General features: G+C 42.7%; 1 protein-coding gene across 2 annotated transcripts in view; it reads right to left on the bottom strand.

The window, feature by feature from the left end:
• The window catches only part of LOC141108565 (protein bicaudal D homolog 2-like), a 73,666-nt gene that overhangs the window by 32,318 nt on the left and 18,908 nt on the right, over nt 1-22,440 (bottom strand). For both annotated transcript variants that reach the window (XM_073600281.1, XM_073600282.1), the window contains exons 4-5: nt 19,689-19,841; nt 14,675-15,070 (exon numbers count right to left, since the gene is read on the bottom strand). In XM_073600281.1, coding sequence (XP_073456382.1) covers nt 14,675-15,070; nt 19,689-19,841 — 549 coding nt within the window. The remainder of the gene's footprint in view (nt 1-14,674; nt 15,071-19,688; nt 19,842-22,440) is intronic.

The following is a 22,440-nucleotide window of genomic DNA, read 5'->3' as shown; positions in this document are numbered from 1 at the left end:
GCCAGAAGGTTTGAGGCTTGTCTCTGTGCTGTTCGGTGTATTGTAAGCGGGATACTTTGTGGCATTTGTGTAGTAATGGCTTTCTTCTGGCGACTCGACCATGCAGCCCATCTTTCTTCAAGTGCATCTTGAAACAACTGCACCACGTTTTCAGAGTCCTGTATTTCACCTGAAGTTATTGGTGGGTTTTTCTTTGCATCCCGAACAATTTTCCTGGCAGTTGTGGCGGGAATTTTAGTTGGTCTACTTGACCGTGGTTTGGTTGCAACAGAACCCCTCATTTTCCACTTCTTGATTAGGGTTTGAACACTGCTGATTGGCATTCTCAATTCCTTGAATATCTTTTTATATCCCTTTCCTGTTTTATACAGTTTAACTACCTTTTCTCGCAGATCCTTTCACAATTCTTTTGCTTTCCCCACGACTCAGAATTCAGAAACGTCAGTGCAGCACTGGATGAAAGATGCAAGGGTCTGTCGGGAGTCCAGAAACTCATTGACCTTTTTTACACACACTAATTACAAGCAAACAGATCACAGGTGAGGATGATTACCTTTAATAGCCATCCAAACCCCTTTGTGTCAACTTGTGTTGCATGTTATCAGGCCAAAATCACCAGGGGATGTAAACTTTTGTTCACGGTCATTTGGGTAGTTTCTGTTGCCATTATGATTTAAAAAGAGTAAACACAGTTGATTGATAATAATTCATCCAAACACTAACCATGAGTGATAGAAATGTTTGTGTCATTCATATTCTCAGAAAAATTGAAAAGAAATAAAAAATTCTGCCAGGGTATGTAAACTTATGAGTACAACTGTATATGTACATATGTATGTATGCATAAATAAAAGCGAGGGGGGGGGGGGGGTTTGGAGACTCAGGAGAGCAGGGCTGCGGCTGACGGAGGCACGTACGCTAAACACTGTCAGGGCTCAGCAGCCATGATACAAGTGTGGTGAGAGTATAGTCAGGCAGGATCAACCAGGTATTTCGTGTGATATGGGGGGCCAAATGACACAGCACAAGCACTGTGCTGCATAACATGCTTTGAGGGAACAGGATCTGTTTTTTTTTGGGGTTAACGATTTAACTCCTAATCCATTCAATTATTTTCCTGCCAATTTGTTTGCTTCCATTTTCATTAACCATAACATTAAGACTTAATGTACACGGGACGTTTTACAACCTCTTCTGAATGATTTAACGTGACAGATAGTAACCGAAGTTTAAAAACATCCATTTTGCTGCGTTTGGTTTAGAGGATTTCCCCCCCCCTTTTTTAAATAGTCAAAAATGTATCTCAATTAAGAATGCTAGTAAAACAAAACATGGCTAAAACACAAGTTACTGCGTTTAAAAGCTGTTGCAGGCAGTGTTAATTTTGGCAGCAAAATTTCAATTTCGTTTTAGTCTTAGTCTTGGAACTAAAATGGCATTTTAGTTTTAGTCCCATTTTAGTCTTCTGCAATTGTTTTAGTCGTATTTAGTCGACTAAATCTCCAAGACATTTTAGTGGACTAAAACTCATTTTAGTCGTCTAAAATCTAATGGGTGTAATTAAATTGTAATGCATTAGTTAACATTTCTCTACAATTTCCAAACTCATTATATACTGCTGGAGTGAAAAATCTAATATATTATCCATTATTAGACATCAAAGAAATTCTGGACAGCTGCACTCCAAAGAGATTTTCCTTTATTCAGTAAGGTATCATCCAAAATACAGATCACAGCAAAGTGGAACAAAGCTTACACGTTTCACACAAGGAGTGCTTAGCCATAGCTTAAAACTATGACTAAGCACTCCTTGTAGTGCGAAACGCATAAGCTATGACTAAGCACTCCTTGTAGTGTGAAACGTGTAAGCTTTGTTCCACTTTGCTGTGATCTATATTTTGGATGATACCTTAGGCCCCTTTCACATGAGGCGGACTCAGTTTCTACGGAGCCCACCTCGGTCCGCCGGCTCAGCGGGAGATCTCTCCGTTGATCTCCGCTGAGCCGGCGGATGACAGGTCCCTCTCTGCTCACTGAGCGGAGAGGGGCTTGTCAGGCGCCGCTGCCGCCTATGGAGGGATCGGACGAAAACGGACAGCGTGTCCGTTTTCGTCAGATCTCACCCGATCCGATAGCGACGGATCTGGACGTAGAGCCATCCGTCTGCTTTTAGCGGATCGGACGGGGTCGGATGTCAGCGGACATGTCTCAGCTGACATCCGACGCTCCATAGGCTAACATGGATCGCCCGTTCAGGTCCGCCGTCAAAACTGACAGGCGGGACCTGAACGGTCTGATCGTGTGAAAGGGGCCTTATTGAATAAAGGCAAATATCTTTGGAGTGCGGCTGTCCAGAATTTCTTTGATGTCTAACTGCCATAGCATTGCAAGCACCTGGACTTCTAGACTGAAGGAGATGCCTTTTACCTTGATCTGACCCACCTGGAGCCGGTGATATTCTCTCTATTTATTATGGTATTGAGGTATGAACATGCACTACAGACTAGTGTTAATTTTGAAGTCACATTTCAATTTAGTTTTAGTCTTATGACTAAAATGGCATTTTAGTTTTAGTCCCATTTTAGTCTTTGGACTAAAATACGACAAACTAAAATGGCATTTTAGGCATCTCAGTTGTTTTAGTCGTATTTTAGTCTACTAAAATAATATTCATTTAGTTGGCTAAATTAACACTGGTTACAGGCATTTGAAATGCCTCTGAACATCCGTCCTGAACGCATTTTTTTTTTCGCTTTCCAAAAAATGCTTCTAAAATGCAACTGCCTAGAAAAGGACTATACAATGTCCCTGTGTACATGTACTGATAAGATGAGGAGAGTTCAGGGGCAGCTGAAAAACAAAACAAAAAAAAAAAAAAAAAACCCATGCACGGTCAACTGCTCCTAACTGTTCCATTTATCAGCAGCAGCGTACATGAAGCCTAAGATTTTTCTTTTTTTTTTTTTTTTTTAAATGTTTTACACATTTAACATCCATTTACACGTTTCACATTTAGGGCCGTTTCACACTGCGGTTGGGGAACCCTGCGAATCCAGGGCGAGTTCCCGCATCGCATAGGACACGAAGGCCGTTTACACTGCTCTATGCAAACTGCTGGGAGTGTCACTAGAAAGCCATTGACACCACCAAATCAGTTCACATATCACAGAGCGAACTGCAAATTCAGACAGGAACCGGATCGCATGGGTATGAACACCCATGAGATCCGGTTCTGCTGCAGGGAATTAAAAAAAATAAATAAATAAAATGTCCTGTGTGAGCTTGGTCCGAATGCGATGCAAATTCAGCCATACAATCTGTATGGCTGAATTTGCATAGCACAGACATTGCATGCGATTTGCACTGCAGTGTGATGTGAATCACACCCGAAGTTGGACAGCAGTGTGAACCGGCCCTTAGCCCTCACCCACACTGGATGGGGCGCTATAGAAAAGCCAGTAGCGTTAGCTGCAGAATGAGTTTTTCAGCATCTTTTAGCTTTATTTTAACAAAGCTATACTCCCACAAAAGCTTATGGCTCAAAAACGCCACTTTTTCAGCTGAAAAACTCCTCTTCAAACCCACTAGTTTTGTGTTTTTTTTTTTTCCAGCCAGAAAAAAACGCCCCAGCCAAAAACTGCTGATAAGAGCCTATCTGTGCATGGACACATAGGATAACATGCTGGGGAGTTTACTGGCTGCAAAAAAAAAAAAAAAAAAAAAAAAAAAAAAAAAAAAAAACACAAAAAACACCACACACACACACCCCTGAAGCAAAAACACCTAACACACACACACACCCACACCATTTAATTTGTAAATAACTTTGTAATAAAATCATTATTTTTAAAATAGAAAAAAAAAACAAAAATGACAGAACACTTTAAACATAGCTGAGAAAAAAAAAAAAAAAAAAAGTGTTGGATTTAAAAATTGTAAGGATTGCAAGCAATAAAATAAAAAAGCTCTGTATGACCTAAAAAAAATAAATGATATATCTATTCATCCTTCTCTTTAGTAATGAGAAGGATTCAGCTGAATTAACAGGTCTATAGCACAATTGTAAAAATTGCTCTGGTCTATAGGGGGTGAACAGGTGTGAGAGGAGAAGTGGTTAAAGTGGATGTAAACCCAATGTCATCCTTTCTAAACTACTGCCATAGGGGGTTATCTATAAGGATATACACGCCTCCTGCATGTATCTTTACCTGTCAAATGTCTCCCCTCTGTCTGTTATGAGACCCGCAAAAAAGGAAGATTCTGTGGGCGGGTCTGTTGTCTGGAGCTCGGTGGGTGGAGTCGTGATGTCAGTAGACTCCCCGCCCACCTCTACACTCCCCTTGTCAATATGCATTTTCTCCTGTGTATTTCTTACACTGAACTTCTGCTATGATCTCTAAGGGTCCGTTCACACTGGGGCGGTTTGCAGGCGCTATTGCGCTAATAATAGCGCCTGCAAACCGACCCAAAAGTGCCGCTGCTTTAATTCCAGTGTGAAAGCCCTGAGGGCTTTCACACTGGAGCGATGTGCTGGCAGGACGGGAAAAAAAGTCCTGCTAGCAGCATCTTCGGAGCGGTGAAGGAGCGGAGTGTATACCGCTCCTTCACCGCTCCTGCCCATTGAAATCAATGGGACGGCACGGCTATACCGCCGGCAAAGCGCCTCTGCAGAGGAGCTTTGCGGTGTTTTTAACCCTTTCTCGGCCGCTAGCAGGGGGGTAAAACCGCCCCGCTAGCGGCCACATACCAACGGTAAAGCGCCGCTTACAATAGCGGCGCTTTACCGCCGACAACGCCCCCGCCCCAGTGTGAAAGGACTCTAACATCCAGTGAAAAGACAGGAAAGTAACCACATGACTTCAGCATGTCAAATCATGGTGAGGTGTTAAACAGCCAATCCTTGCAGAGCTGCTGAAGAAAGGAGTGGGGGTCGGAATTAAAAAACAATGCCTGTGTCTTGGGCTAGTGCACCAGAGATGTAAATCTCCTGTCACTCACAGCAAGGAGGAGGATCTGACAAAGTTTTTCTCTGTTTGTCAAGATTTCTCTCACTGAACAATAAAAGAGGATTGCTCAGAGATGGATTAACTTTGCGGCAAGACTGGGCTCAAATGATGGGAAATCTTATACTCTACATTAGGGTATTTAAAAAAAAAAAAATTATTACGGGTTTACATCCACTTTAAGCTACAAAACTCTCAGGTGTGAATGAGGCCTCAGGCTGTGTTGTTATGTATGTATTGTTAATATGCAGCCAACAAGCATGTCTTGTCTTTGCAGTATACATATAAAGAGGGAGATATTTTAGGCCTGGCAATAAAACGGTCTACAAGATGTGCACTGAGTATTCTATACTTGGATTACAAAACCGCACATGCTACATTCTAATGCTAATCAAATTATATTAAATGAGGCTCACTAAGTGACTCCAAAAAAAGAGAAGCTGCTGACAACACTGAAGATAGCGGCAGTGAGTTACTAAGTGGCTGAGTTTGTACAGTCAGCTATTTATGAGCTGACAACACATAGGACTCCATAAACAACATTCTACACCTGGTATGAGATTACATGACCGGCTGATGGCTCTAGATACAGGGCTAGATAACAGGCATAAAGCAGTCATATGTAGCGTGCACGCCATGGTCTGTTTATGGGGAATAAATGAGGAAGTCGTGATTTTCTGCAGATGGTACGGTAGTCACATCACATGAATGGTGTCTACACCCAACAAATGACCTACTAACTCAACCCACAAAGAAGAACGAACTATAAAAAGGGAACCAAGTACAAGCTGGTCCAGGTCTGTCAGGCTCATCAGATTTCAGAGAATGTGATAATTGAAGTTCCACTCATTCCGTTTCTATTAAACGTTTATTGCGGATCTGTATGAACAAGTGGTCCCCAGAGCTCTTGCAATAATGTGCAAGTATGTACAGCACTTCATACCCTTTAGTTTATGTCCTTCCAGCTATGTGAGGCTCATTTCCCATCAAATGGCCAGGCATAGTTGAACTACCATGAATGCCCATTGCAGTCACATCAACCGGCCACCCAGCTCTTGTGATGACCATGCCCCATGCCATCTGACAATCTTGTTTAGATTTTTCACAAACGATACAACAGAGGCAAACCTGAAAAATCCATTCAATATGTATCCAGCCAGGCAGGCCCTTTCACTACATAGTTGTTGGCAGATCTAAGGAAGATTGTACAATTTGATTGTATAGTGTATATCCAGCTTTAATCTGGCATCTTACAGTCAGTCAGTGCACAATGATATAAAAATATAAAAGTACTAATAGAGGAGAGACGTTTATGGCAGAGGAGAAAGAGTCCCCTTTACTATAAAAGTCTATATATAACAAAATTAGACTTTAAGGACTGGTTCCCACTGCTGCCATGTCAGACATCGCAAGTGATTCGCACCACACTGCTGTGCAAATCACATGTGAGATCTGTGCGATGCAAATACAGCCATACAGATTGTATGGCTGAAATCGCATTTGGACAAAACTCGCACAAGACCCCTTTTTTGGTCCGCACCAGAATCAGATGTGAACACCCAAGTGATACGATTCCTGGCTGAATTGACAGTTCACACTGCGATACGTAAACTGAAATAGGGGTGTCATTAACTCTGTATTGAGACTCCCAGCAGTTGGCATAGGGCAGTGTGAACTGCCTGCGAGAAGTATGCGATGTGGGAATACGCCCTGGATTTGCAGGGTTCCCGCATCACTGCAGTGTGAACTGAACCTAAGAGCACATCGCATGACATGTAAAAATCAATGGTTCCCTACGAGAGCCGTCTTAACTGGTCCGACTTTTGAAAAGGTTCCTGCACTACTTTGGTCCAACTTCAGCCTATTGAATCAAATGGAAATTGTATTCGAGTTGGATTAGCATCTTAACTGTTCCAACATGTGCTCAGAGGCAATGTCCCCTCCCCCCCAACCATACACTACCCTTAAAAAGGGGGTGGGGCAGATTTAACCCCCCCCTTACATGGGTATAAATTTGGAGTAGACAACTGGAAGAAAAAAAAAAAAAAAAAAAAGGGGGGGGGGGGGGGGACGGAGAATGAGTCTGAAGTGATTTACTGGGTTTGACTGAAGATATCGGCCTAAACCCCAAAGCTGCAAAATTTAAAAAAAAAAAAAATATTATATCTATCTATCTACACACACACTGTATATATCTCTCACACACATACATTATATATACATACATACATACATACATACATACATACATACTTTCACACTGGGGCGGTGCGCTTGGCTTGCAGGACAGGGAAACAAAAAAAACAAAAAAAACAAAAAAAAAAAAGTCCTGCAAGCAGCATCTTTGGGGCGGTTTAGGAGCGCTCCCAAAACACCCCTACCATTGAAGTCAATGGCCAGCGCTTCAGCAGCAGTGCTGTTAATCCTTTTTTGGCCACTAGTGGGCAAAAAGCACCGCTAAAACAGTAAAGAGCTGCTAAAACTAGCAGCACTTTCACACTGAAGCGGCGGCCGCGTTAGCGGTAAAGCGACCCTTAAAAGTAGAAACAAAAACAATAAGATAAAAATGAATAGCCCTTTAAAAAGAAACCCAAAACCAGCTTTGCTGAACTATTCACCCCCAAAAGCGAGAGATTTCCCACACAGTCCTTTTATTTCTGCTGTTAGATGTCCTCAGCCTAATAGGCAGATCATTTAACCCAGGGGGGTGCCCAACCTCCGGTCCTCTGATGTGGCCCGGTGACCTCCTGCTCTGTGATAGCAAATCCAGATTGTGAGTTCCCACAGCATCGGTGTTCTGAATGGAGCCAGCGCTAGAGGAAGCACGGCTGCGTTAGGAGTAGCAGAAGCTGATGTTTCCTGTATAGCACCGGCTCCTGTCACAGGTGAAGTGATAATAATTACACTCTGCCTGGGACCGCAACAGACAGCAACACCAGTAGCAAGGAAGATTCCTGAATGGAAGGTCACTTTATTCCTTCAAGTACAGTGTATATCTGGGCATCTCTCTTCTGCAGTGGTTACTGGGCTGCTTTCAAGCTGATCTGCAGGTTACCTGCACTGAGCCATATACTTCGGTTATTACCTGCAGGTTTGGTGCGCTCTGTAAGTGCGCCACGCCTGCAGGACATAATAGAAGTCTATGGCAAGGCGTAGCTAACCCACAAGAAAGCCACAGGTCCGCTGCACTGCACCCGTGGTTTGGGTAAACCACAGCCCATCAGAGTGAAAGCAATCTTAGGCCCCTTTCATACGATTGGTCCGATCAGGTCGCCTATCCATTTTTTCAGGCGGACTCAGACCCTTCATTCACCCACTATGGAACGGAAGATGAAAACAGACTGGTATCCATTTACACCCGCCTACCCTCAATCCTATCCGCAATAAAAAAGTCAGAAGGGGATAATTCCCCTTCCTTCTGGCTGGACCAGATCGGAGAGTCCACAGAGTAGAGCAGGCTGTGTGTGTCTGCTCTGCATATGCAGAGTGGACAATGATCTGTCATCTGCCTGCTCCACTCACTGTGCTCTGGTTACCAAGTCGCTTAAAGCGGAGTTCCACCCAAAAGTGTGTACCTAGTTTAGAGTGGGACTTCCTGTCCTCCTTCCTGGTCTTGACGCCTGTGGGACTCCTCCTCTCCCCCTAAGGGGCCCCTCTCTCTTCTGGGACATGTCACAGGTCCCAGAAGACTGCCTGGCCACCAACAGAGCGCAGCACGGCTCACTCATGGGCAGTGCGTGCTCGGCTGTGAAGCCGAAAGCGGTCACGGCTGGGTGCCCACAGTTGCTATGACTGCGTTGGGGGGGGGGGGGGGGGAGGAGCGTGGCTCCGGCCGCATCGCTGGACCATGGGACAGGTAGGTGTCTGTTTATTAATAGTCAGCAGCTACACTTTTTGTAGCTGCTGACTTAACAAAAAACAAGTGGAACTCTGCTTTAGGAGTTAAAGCTTAAACCCCTCCCCAGTTAAAACCGGTCCTTTTTTTTTTTTATTTTTTTTTTTTTTTTTTTTTGTGTCCCATTGGGAGGATTTCCCTCAACTTCCTTTAGACCCAACAGTGAGAAGAAAACTCTATAAAGAAAGGGAAGCTTCCACGCAGACTGTTGTCCCCCACACATGTATCCTTTTTGGATGATTTCCCCTCTACTTTTCTGGTGAAAACTCAAATTTGTGAATTTTCCTTCACTTTCAGCATGAATGAAAATGGTTACCTGGACAAAGTGAAAGCGTAAAAACTCCAACGGAGAAACATACAGCAATAAAAAAAAAAAAAAAAAAAAAAAAAACACTTGACAGGGGATCAGACACTTCACCACTCCATCTAAGGTCCCATGTACACGGGATGCGTAGCCCCCCCTAGTATATAGGGCTGTTGAGTTCAGCAGCAGGCAGAGGGCACAGAACTCCCATTCAATTCTGCTGCCAGCAGCCTGGCACACCAAACTGTACGGACAGTTACCGAAGTACGTGCTTCAGGCATTCATCCCATACTAACCTAAAAGTGCATTCCAATAGTTGCACCATATAGCCAGTGTAATCCCCTAATAGAGTTTGACAGTCTGCAGGCAGCTGAGCTGGACAGGAGATTTGTGCCCTCTGCTAAACTCAAGAGCCCCATACACCAGGGTGTCAAATCCAGCCTCTCATAGAAATTTGACAAGCTGTAGGAAGCAGGGCTAGACAGGACACTTGTGCTCTCCACCCACAGCTAGGCATTAGAGCCCTACACACCGGGGCTAAACATCCAGTGTACATGAGGCCCAAGTCTTCTTATTTTTACAGCCAAATACTGAACTGTTCTGCAATGCTTTGACATTTCCGGGTAGTGTTGGCATTTGCTGCTAGCCTCCAACCCCCAAACATTCCTAAAGATTCATCAAAAATAAAAATTAGACTTGGGAAACTTAACATTAACAAATCACCAGGACCAGACGGCTTGCACCCAAGGGTACTTAGGGAAGTCAGGCAAGTAATTGCCAGACCATTGTTGCTAATTTTTACTGACAGTCTACTGACTGGAATGGTACCAGCTGATTGGAGAAAAGCCAAATGTAGCACCAATATTTTAAAAAAGGACCCAAAATACATGCCTGGAAATTACAGACCAGTTAGCCTAACATCAATAGTATGCAAGCTTTTGGAGGGGATGATAAGAGACTATATACATGATTTTAGTAATGAGAACGGTATCATTAGCAGTAATCAGCATGGATTCATGAAGAATCAATCTTGCCAAACCAATCTATTAACCTTCTATGAGGAGGTGAGTTGCCATCTAGATAAGGAAGGCCCGTAGACGTGGTGTATCTGGATTTTGCAAAAGCATTTGACACAGTTCCCCATAAACATTTACTGTTCAAAGTAAGGTCAGTTGGCATGGACTATAGGGTAAGTACATGGATTGAAAACTGGCTACAAGGGCAAGTTCAGAGGGTGGTGATAAATGGGGAATACTCAGAATGGTCAGAGGTGGGTAGTGGGGTCCTCCAGGGTTCTGTGCTGGGGGGGAATCTAGGATGGAAAAGGACCCGGGGGTCCTAGTAGATTATAGCAGCAGCTTGCCATTTCTGAGCCCAAAGCAAACTGAATATTGGCATGCATATATTAAAAAAAAAAAAAAAAAAAAAAAAAAAAAAACACCACACACCACGATCATGCTCCCGCTCTACAAGACTCTGGTCCAGCCACACCTGGAGTATGCTGTCCAGTTCTGGGCACCAGTCCTCAAGAAGGATGTACTAGAAATGGAGAGAGTACAAAGAAGGGCAAAAAAAGCTAATAAAGGGTCTGGAGGATATTAGTTATGAGAAAAGGTTGCGGGCACTGATCTTTCTGGAGAAGAGACGCTTGAGAGGGGATATATGATTTTAATTTACAAATACCATACTGGTGACCCCACAATAGGGATAAACATTTTTACGCCGAAGGGAGTTTAACAAGACACGTGGCCACGCATTAAAATTAGAAGAAAAGAGGTTTAACCTTAAACTACATAGAGGGTTCTTTACTGTAAGAGCGACAAGGATGTGGAATTCCCTTCCACAGGCGGTGGCCCTCCAGCTGTTGTGGAACTACAAGTCCAATGAAGCATTGCAAGCCACTGACAGTTACAAGCATGACTCCCAAAGGCAGAGGCATTAAGGAACTTGTAGTTCCACAACAGCTGGAGGGCCACAGGTTGAGCACCCATGGGTTAGACCTTAGGAGTTTTTATTGCTGTGCCCCAATTTATGAAATTTCCCCTCACTTGCTGTCTACTAAATAAATGTCAGATAGACGTGACAGATGCCAGTGTTGAGTTTTGACTTCAAACAGTAGTCAAAGCAGAGTTCCACCCAAAAATGGAAGTTCTGCTCATTTGTCTCCTTCACGTCTTTGACAGATAGCCTCTCCCCACTTCCAGAAGACCGGGCCAAGGTGAATTTATGGCAGCGGCTTTGCTCCCTCTGCCAGGCCAGTAGGAGAGCGCAGCGGTGCCTCGTGCATGCGCATTAGGGACCTGGCGTGAAGCTGTAATGCTGCACTGCCGGGTTTGACACAAGCTGCGGTGCCGACATGGCTGGACTCCAGGACAGGCAAGTGTCCTATTAAAAGTCAGCAGCTGCTGACTTTTAAAGTGGTTGTAAACTCTACCCCACAACTTTGTTCCATGTAAACGAGCATATAAACCCTAATGAACACTACTTGTAGATATTTCCTTACTTGCTTAGTATTGTTGTAATCCTTTTTGTTCTTTAGAATGGACGTCACTGAGCATGCCCATATCTCCCCTGATTTACGGCACACTCAGGACTTCCTAAGGCACAACACTGAAATCCCACAAGACTGCGTTATCACTCAGAGCTTCCTACTACACCCGATGGAACATCACATGAAGTGTAAACCTGGGCATCAGACAGCATGATGCTGATAAGACTGGCATAGGCAAACACTAGATAATTGGCACAAGTAAATACTACAAGTAAAAACAAGTCAGCTATGAGCAGGGAAGCAGGGTTGCCATAGAAACGTTGGATTAAGAAGGAGGCTTGGTTAACAGTACAGGAAGTGCTCAATGTAAGGGCGGAAATACACTCTACTGTAGACTCAGAAAACAATACTTAAGATGGCACTGCCTAACCCCTTGAAACAAGTTTTTTAAAGTTTCTTTAAACAGCAATATGCAATTTGGGCTGGATTACAGTGAATATAGTTTGATTATTTCTTATTATAATGGACTAAATGAAAAGAAGCAACAGAGTGGGAGAGTTTACTACTTTAATTTTTGCAGGGGTGGGCAGACCTCCACTTTAAACAAACAGACTTAAACAGTCAAAAACCAACCAGGCCGGGTTCACATATTTACAAACTGGATGCGTTTTTGGATACCAGTACACATGTCTGGGGTGGCCAAAAATAAATAAAAGGGAAGAAGGGTTATGTGCGTTTTTTGGGTCCAGTTCGGGTGCGAATTCAGGCAAAATAAATTGCAAGGGACTGCAAACTGCAGCCACACATGTAAACCTGGCCTAACTTTAAAATCTACTGGCAGCCAAATTCCAAAACTAATCTAACCCTGTAATAAAAAAAAAAAAAAAAAAAAAAGCTATATAGCCGTTTTGAAGCCGATCCGATCAAGTTCGGTCTCCAGCAGTGGATGCTTTGTGCAAGAGACAGCTGACAACCGCTGGGAAGTGACGTCACCCATAGAGTTACTATGGGGCATTCGTTGTCAGCTGCCTCTCTTGCACCCGCCTCCACAGAGAAGCCACCACTGACAGCTCAGGACCTGAGCAGCTGCAGAACAGATATGTGATTTTTGCTTTACATTGCTAGATAGATTAGATTTAGGAGTTTACTTTTAAAAGTATAAGTTTAGCTAAAAACTGAGTTATAGCCCTCAGGAACATCTAAAAAAAAAAAAAAAAAAAAAAATGGAGAATTGGCCTTTTGGATTTTGCATATTTTACTTTAACCTGTAATAAAAACAAAACTTCTGCCAAGCTTTTCAGGCACAAAGTGACAGTGACATAAATGGAACTTAACCAGACCATTCTCGGCATAACGTCTTTCATATTATACGAAAAAAAAAAAAAAAAAAAACAAAAGAAAAAATTTATAATAATTGAGCCAACTTTACCTTTTTTTTTTTTTTTTTAAATGGGTAAAGTTTTGAGATGTCACAAATTTGTACAACCAGACATTAAAAGCAGTGGCACTTTTTTTGTTACACTGTTGCTTTAAAAAAAAAGGTTTTGATCACTTATTGTCACAAGGAATGTAAACATCCTTGTGGCAGCAATAGGCATGTAACAGGTCCTCTTTATGGCGTGATCTGGGGTCTGTAATACCCCAAAATATCTTCTCTGCCCTTATCACCCCCCCCCCCCCCCACCACCACCAAGATCAGCGTTTTTAAATGCTGTTGATTTAAAAAAAAAAAAAAAAAAAAAAAAAAAAAAAAAAGAGAAGATGCCATTGACATCTGGGTAAACCAGAAGTGATGTCAGGTCATAGCTTCAGGATTACCATAGCGGAGAGCCGATCAAACCGTGCCCAGCTTGATGTTCCAGCTGGTTGCCTGGGTCTCCTGGTAGGACGGGAGAGTCTTTGACAGCCGCAGAACCTCATCTCCGACCGCTTGTAAATGCAATCCAGCGGCAAGTTAGCGGGGTAACAGTACCGGGGTGATGCCTGCAGTAGCGGGCATCATCCCGGTATAACTGCTTGAAGTCCATGTGTAGGTCGCTGGTCAGCAAACAAGTTAATTAAGGTTTGCCAATAAAACCTAGAAGCCGATTGGTTACTATGCTGCACCAGGTCATGCGTGTACCAGTTTCAGTATCTTTCCCTCATACGGTATGGGTGCATGAAATCTAGATGTCCCTTACGAAAAATCACAGGTCACACATCTGTCCGTCATAAATCACTTCACAGAATTCATCAACCTACTGCGGTCTGTAAAGACTCATGTTTCCAGGCCGAGGAATAGCTAGTAGTAATGAATCAAATTCATCAGGATGTGTCCTGTAATATTGTTGTCGTCATTTATCCAAGCAGCTTTAGTGGTCAATTACATCAAAACATCTGCAACAATAGAGAAAAAGTCCAGGTGAACCTGACTAACTACTACTAGCTAAACCTACTCTAAACCAAAAACGACTTTAGCCCTTCTAAAGCTTGCCGTATATGGCTCGGATTTTGGCCATTCCTGGAGAACCGGCTGAAATTCAAGACATGGCTGGCCCCGCCAGCACCACGAAACATGACCAACTTAAAAATAGAAGTAGAATAGTCAGGTAGGAAATTACCAGCCTCCTCTCAGATTCCATCACTGTTCAGGAATACAAGCAGCCACAGGTTTTGTGGATGGTTGACTACAATAGGTGGCAGTGGAGAATCCTCTATATGCCCATGGATGGGGACTTCTATGCATGCATGGCTAGGATTATACAACCACGAATATCAATAACAGACATCAGATAAAACTATGAATGTTTATTAGGCATTATTTATAAAAAAAAAAGCGCTCCATGTAGGCAACATTTATCACATAACCACATCTTGTGATCCAATAACCAAAGTCCAAATTGGAAGGTACCATGCAAGATAAGTAAAAACTACAAAAGACTAACCCACTTATAAGCATAACAGGTAAAATTCTTACACAGGCAAGCCAAGTCAAAAAATACCTGCAGTAGCTGCTGCTTGAGTTTCTGAATCTCGGTCAGGTTGAGTTCAGTGAAGAGATCGGACGCCAGCTTGGGTCCAGAATGAAAGATGTCGCTGTTACGTGGGGTGGACATCAAAACATCTCCATTGGACTTGTATCCGCTGTCAAAATCTTCTTCGTTTGGATCTTCCAGATTGATTGGCAGGTTCCCTATGGAGTCATAACTGAGGTACCCAGACAGTTCTCTTCGGAGCTCATTCTTTTGTTCCCTCTCACTTTTCAAGGTCTCCAGAGCTTCCTCCAGCTGGCGCTCAGCTATGTCTCTTAACCTCACCAGCTCATCCAATTGTCCATTTAATATATCAATCTCTTCATCTCTTCTTTTCAATTCATGTTTTAATCCTTCATAGTCCACCTTCAGGAACAGAAAAAAAAATTTAAATAAAAAGGATGTTCAAGCATGTAGAATAGCAACAATTTGTAACCAAATATAGGTCCAAGATCACCTCTGTCACATGTTCCAGCTGGGACAGACAATTCAATTCATTTGCTGGAAGGACAAATGGAGTAGCTCTTGACCAAATGTCTAGGAGCAGTGATGTCACCCATAGGCTCCTATGTCCCAGCCGTTGTGCCCTCTTCCTCTCCCCTGCAGCCACTGTTGACTCACCCAGGAGAACTTGAGCTGCGAATCATATGACTGGACCGGAGCAGATTAAAAATGGGTAAGCACACTCCTTTTATAAAACGCAGGTTATGTAGCAGAAGGGGAGAGGGAACATTTTTAAGACTAGTTTAGTGTTCCACTGGAATTATAATTTAAGGTACGTAAAAAGGTAGGGAGGCAGCACTTGGGGGTTGGAGAAACTAGGTAAAAAGAAAAATTTGAAGCACATTTTGTCCTTCCAGCAATTGAATTGTCTATCCCAGCTGGAACATGTGACAGAGGTGATCTTGGACCTACCAGAATAACATTTTTTAAACAATACAATAAAAAATGCATTTTTCCTTTTGAAGGAGATAGATAGAGATAGATATAAAAAATACATATCACTATTTCTAAACAGAAAAAGAATTGCAGTAACACATCTTTTGCCACACACACACACACACACACACACACACACACACAATTATTCCCTTTATGTGTATTGGAACAAAAAACAAAACAAAAACGCAAATTGGACATAATGTCACAGAAAACTCCAAAAATGGGCTGGTCAAAATTCTTGGCACCCTTAACTTAATATTTGGTTGCACACCCTTTTGAAAAAAATAACTGAAATCAGCCACTTCCTATAACCATCAAGCTTCTTACACCTCTAACCCGGAATTTTGAACCACTCTTCCTTTGTAAACTGCTGGAGGGAAGGGTGCCTTTTCCCCAACAGCAATTTTAAGATCTCTCCACAGGTGTTCAATGGGATTTAGATCTGGAATCATTGCTGGCCACTTTAGAACTCTCCAGCGCTTTGATGCCATCCATTTCTGGGTGCTTTTTGACGTATGTTTGGGGTCATTGTCCTGCTGGAAGACCCAAGATCTCGGGCGCAAACCCAGCTTTCTGACACTGGGCTCTACAGTGCGACCCAAAATCCTTTGGTAATCCTCAGATTTCATGGATGCCTTGCACACATTCAAGGCACCCAGTGCCAGAGGCAGCAAAACAACCCCAAACGTCATTGAACCTCCACCATATTTCACTGTAGGTACTGTGTTCTTTTCTTTGTAGGCCTCAATCCGTATTCGGTAAACAGTAGAATGATGTGCTTTACCAAAAAGCTCTATCTTGGTCTTATCTGTCCACAAGACATTTTCCCAGAAAAATTTTGTCTTACTCAAGTACATTTTGGCAAACTGTAGTCTTGCTTTTTTTATGTCTGTGTCAGCAGTGGGGTCCTCCTGGGTCTCCTGTAATAGCGTTTTTCATTTAAAAGGTCGACGGATAGTTCACACTGACACTGATGCTCTCTGAGCCTGCAGGACAGCTTGAATTTCTTTGGAACTTGTTTGGGGCTGCTTATCCGCACTATCCTGCGTTGCAACCTTTCATTAATTTTTCTCTTCCAGCCACTCCCAGAGAGATTAGCTACAGTGACATGGGTTGCAAACTTCTTGATAATGTTGCACTCTGTGGACAAAAGCAAATCTAGATCTCTGGAGATGGACTTGTAACCTTGAGATTGTTGATATTTTTCTACAATTTTGGTTCTCAAGTCCTCAGACAGTTCTCTTCTCCTCTGTTGTCCATGCTTAGTGTGGCATACACAGACACACAATGCAAAGACTTAGGCTAGCCATACATTATACAATTTTCTTGTGCAACTTTGGTTTAGATTTACCAAAACCATATAATAGGAGGTCAAACCTAAACACTTTCAATTTGTATGCAATCAGGCAGGCCCTTCTACTACATAGTTGAAGGTAAATCTAAAGAAAATTGAATAAGAAAATTGTATGGTGTATGGCCAGCTTAAGTGAACTTCTCTCCTTTTTATCTGCTTTCAGTTGTGATTTTTATAATGCCCACACCGGTTACTTGCCCCAGGTGAGTTTAAAGGAGCATCACATGCTTGAAACAATCTTATTTATCCACAATTTTGAAAAGGGTGCCAAGCCCATTTTTGGAATTGTGTGACATTCACTTTTTTTCCCCCCAATACACACAAAAGGGAATAAACATGTGTATAGGAAAAACATGCGTTACTGCAATACTTCTGTGAGAAATACTTGATTTAAAAAAAATAATTTGTACCCTTATCTTTGATTACCCCCCCCCCCCCCCTTCAATGAACTTTATTGCCATCACAAGAGATATTTATGGGCCATGACATGTCCTCTCCTTTGCCCTCCAAAAGCGGCCGATCAAACAGAGCAGTTCAATTGGCTGCTTTACAAGGCAGTAAACGGCTTGTAAACAGACTTAAACCAGAAGTTCCTCCCACTCTTCCTAGTGCATCCTATGCAAAAGGTCGAATTGGTCCCGGGCTCCCCAGTGAGACAAGAGAGCTTGGGAAAGGTAAGGCGGCCAACAGAGACACACACCCCCACCCCCAAATGAGTGTGGCCTTCTCATAATAGATAGGGCTGAGGCCACAGTATTTAAGTGGCAGGACAGAAAACTGTCAAATAATTTAACACACATACTCAAATACTAAAGTTGCATAAATAAGCTTCCTTTTTGCATTGTAAAGTTAGTTGTGCAAGTTTATTTTTAAGTTGTTGTGAGAAAATGCTATAGGAAAAGATCTGTTGTTCCTGACTGTTTCGGCTCACTATTCCTATCTGTGAGGCCTTTTTTTATGGAGATGACCTTCAGCTCCAAAAATCTGCAGGTCAGTGGTCTCTGTAGGCATTCATTCAATCCGCTGCAGTCAATGACTCCTGCTAGTTGATTGATGGCCGTTTATTTTGACGAGACAGGGACTTACTGTAAATATAATGGCCCCTTTTGTTGGACAGCTTAACCTGTTGCAGTTAGTGGAAAAGTAATAGATCTACATGACAGCTGCTTAGGCTGATACACTCACCGGCCACCTGTTCAATTGCCTGGTAACACAAATTGCTAATCAGCCAGTCACATGGCAGCAACTCAATGCATTTAGGCATCGAGACGTGGTGAAGACGACTTGCTGAAGTTCAGACCAAGCATCAGAATGGGGAAGAAAGGGGGATTTAAGAGACTTTGAACATGGCATGGTTGTTGGTGCCAGATGGGCTGGTCTGAGCATTTCAAAAACTGCTGATCTACTGGGTAACTCAAATAACCAAATCGTTACAACTAAGGTATGCAGAATACCATCTCTGAAGGCACAACACATCTGGACAATAGAACATTGGAAAAACGTTGCCTGGTCTGGGGTATCTCAATTTCAGCTGCGACATTCAGATAGTAGGGTAAGAATTTGGTTTAAACATAAAACCGTGGATCCATCCTGCCTTGTATCAACGGTTCAGGGTGGTGGTGTAATGGTGTGGGGGGTATTTTCTTGGCACAATTTGGGCTCCTTAGTACCAAATTGTGCATAGTTTAAAAACGCCACGGCCTACCCAAGTATTGCTGACTATGTCCATTCCTTTATGACTACAGTGTCCCCATCTTCTGATGGCTCCTTCCAGCAGGATAATGCACCATGTCACAAAGCTCAAACCATCCCGCCACTGATTTCTTTAACGGGACAATGAGGTCACTGTACTCCAATGGCCTCCACACTCACCAGATCCAATAGATCACCTTTGGGATGTGGTGGAACTGGAGATTCGCATCATGGATGTGCAGCTGACAAATCTGCAACGACTGTGATGCCATGTCAACATGGACCAAAATCTGAGGAATGTTTCCAACACCTTGTTGAATCTATTCCATGAAGAATGAAGGCAGTTCTGAAGGCAAAAGGGTGGGGGGGGGGGGGGGGGATCCAACCCAGGACTAGCAAGGTGTACCTAATAAAGTGGCCGGTGAGTACGTCACAGTGCTTTGCAGAAAATAATTTACAGCAGGTCGAGTTTGGCAGACAGTTCTGCTCATCAAAATGTGCTTAATGAAGTAAACGGGACCACACTGCAACCGCACGCAAAACACAGGCATTCAGGAGGCGGCAGCATCACCTCCTGAACTGACAGAAAAGAAAAAGGAAAAAGAAATCGCTTTTCAGGTGTATATGTAAAAATGCGCCCCTCCAAATGTGAACAAGGCCTAACATCAATAATTGGGTGTTGCGATGGTGGTTTGATTTTCACAGCATTTGTTAGAAGTTGGATTAAGCATCTTAAAAAAAAAAAAAAAAAAAAACCTGCTAATGAGGGTGACAGAGTGCATCATACATGTCACCCCCCCCCCCAGTTCTACTTTAAATAACTTCATAAAAGAAGGTGGTCTGCTTCACTTATCTAAAAAAAAATTTTTTTTTTTTTTTTTAATTTAAAAAAAAAAAAAAATGGGTACTTGAGAAAGAAAACACATTCCTGTTTGTATGAGGACACCATGCTAACAGATACAAAGCAAATGTTGAGAAAATAAATCTAAAAATTACCTGGTTTTCCTTTAAGACAGACACTTGTTTTAAAAGAGAAATATTTTCTTCTTCAAGTTCGGAAAAGTCTTGCAAATGTTGCATTTCCCTAAATTTACACTGCTTTATCTCATCCCGCAACTGTGTCTTCTCCTTATCAATAGCTTGGCATTCCTACAGAGAAAAAGCAGAGCAACCTTTAGGAAGGGAATATATATTTTCTGCTTGACTTGAAGATGTTCTTGGGAAAACTAAATGTAACTAGAATGATTGGTTTTGATTCAAGGTTTTAAAATTAATTTTTTACATTTACACATTTTTTAAAAGCATTCAAAAATGGCACAAAAAAAAAAAAAAAAAAAAGAAATAAAATATATAAATAAAATAGAAAGGTTCCCTGCAAAGACCGCATTGAATACTCATGTCTCCTGCTGCCTGCTCCGCCAGTTCCTGCAGTAGTTCAGAGATACGGCCAGAAAAGGATCCCGTAGAATAACATTTCCAGGAGTGTCGGATTCCAGGTTCCTCCACTTGGCTCAGTGGTTCAATTCTCCGGCCTCTATGTTCCTACTGTGTCTTGTAATGAGGGATGGGCAGGCAGGAAAATGACTAGCATGTGGCAAGGAGCAGAAAATTCTGCAGGATCTTCATCTATTCACTTCTGCAACCACTTGTGCTGTAGAAAGCAGGTGAGGTGTGCGACTCATAGCGTAGCCTTTACTGGGAACAATAATCGCGGTTCTTCATTGCGTTTGAAAAAATATATAAAAACCCCCACACACACACGTAGCTGCTGATTTTTAACAAAAGGGACACTCACCTGTCCGCAACCCAAACCAGTTTCTTTACCGGTGCCAGCATGTTTACTGTGGGTAGCCGGATGGGATTCCTTGTGGTTTCACAGCTGGCTGCCCACTTCACATGTGCTTTCTGCATGATCTTGCAGACTTCAGAGACCTGTGACATGTCCCATAGGGCTGTGGGAGGGGGAGAGAGAGGACTTCCAGTGGATCTGCTGATGTAATCCGACTGAAAGTGGGAGCGGGTGCTTGTCAAAACCAGAAGTAGAACATGTTGACTTTCAAAAGTAGATTTATACTTGGCAAAAGGGTATTTTCATTTATGTGAATAAGGCAAAACAACGTAAAATATTCACTTGGCAAAGAATACCCAATCATGTGCAAGGAAAAAAAAAAAAAAAAAAAAAAAAAAAAAAAAAAAAAAAAAGTATGCTTGGACATGGAATTGGATGACTGAAGTCAGCCCAAGTTCCTTTCATCCATCAAATCCAATTAATTTTGTCTTTGCAAGGGGGAATTTTATTCAAGAATCCAATCTACATAACATAAGCTGATCAAGGATGGACAGTATGGACGTCCCTGTGATTAAATCTTGTTACACTGAAATGCGTTAGAGGGTGGCTTGAGGTGGGAGATGATTCAGTGTGCACTGCATGTGACGTTTGCCTGCTTAATAAAGCTTGACTGGAGTTTCATGACATTGTGCAGCGTGTTCTTCTATACCAGGACGTCATCATTGTGCACAGTGTTCTTCTATACCAGGACGTCATCATTGTGCACAGTGTTCTTCTATACCAGGACGTCATCATTGTGCACAGTGGTCTTCTATACCAGGACGTCATCATTGTGCACAGCGGTCTTCTATACCAGGACGTCATCATTGTGCACAGTGGTCTTCTATACCAGGACGTCATCATTGTGCACAGCGGTCTTCTATACCAGGACGTCATCATTGTGCACAGCGTTCTTCTATACCAGGACGTCATCATTGTGCACAGCGTTCTTCTATACCAGGACGTCATCATTGTGCACAGCGGTCTTCTATACCAGGACGTCATCATTGTGCACAGTGGTCTTCTATACCAGGACGTCATCATTGTGCACAGTGGTCTTCTATACCAGGACGTCATCATTGTGCACAGTGGTCTTCTATACCAGGACGTCATCATTGTGCACAGCGTTCTTCTATACCAGGACGTCATCATTGTGCACAGCGTTCTTCTATACCAGGACGTCATCATTGTGCACAGTGGTCTTCTACTTATAGGTCAATGATGGAGTTTACAAAAAATCCTTGGAACGTATTTGAGAGACCAGAAGAGGACATTCTCTCACTACCAAAAGGGAGACTTTTCATCGGGCCTCTCATTGAATGCAGAACAAGGGTGTCTTGCATGTGAAATGAACAGCATTTCTGCTTTTCTTAATGGAATTATTTAGCTCAATTGCTTAAAAAAAAAAAAAAAAAAAAAGGGGGACGAAGGGGTACCAGAGTTTTTGGGTTCAGATTATCTAAGCCACAAGGTTTACAATTTATTGACCAGTTCTAGCCTGGACAGTGTATAGCTGCGTTTCCTTCAAAACGATGGCACATAAAGAGGGAGATTGTGCAGCAAAAGTGTGATCATAGAAATGTACAACGAAGGCCTCTAAAGGGTGGGAATGCAGAATGTGAAAGGCTTTTATGCTTTGTGCCAGCCGGAGAGATCCCTGCCCTTTCTGGGTAGTCTTCCACAAGACAGGCCAGTAATTGTACTCTGCAATGAATCAACATTGCAAGGCTCCTGTATAAGTAAGCTTACACTACAGCTTTATGCACAGCCTCCTTATATTAAGGTTCATTAAGCTGCACAGGACCAAGTGTTTTTTTAACATGCTCATGGCTAACTTAAACGTCCCCCCCCCCAAACAAAATCATACAGCTAAGGGCTCGTTCACACCATAGCATACACAAACACAACATGCAAATTGTT

This window comes from Aquarana catesbeiana, linkage group LG09 (genome assembly GCF_042186555.1).
Source record: "Aquarana catesbeiana isolate 2022-GZ linkage group LG09, ASM4218655v1, whole genome shotgun sequence".
Lineage (NCBI taxonomy): Eukaryota > Metazoa > Chordata > Amphibia > Anura > Ranidae > Aquarana > Aquarana catesbeiana.
The sequence above is the reverse complement of the archived record's forward strand: the minus strand, read 5'-3'. Positions and strand labels throughout refer to the sequence as shown.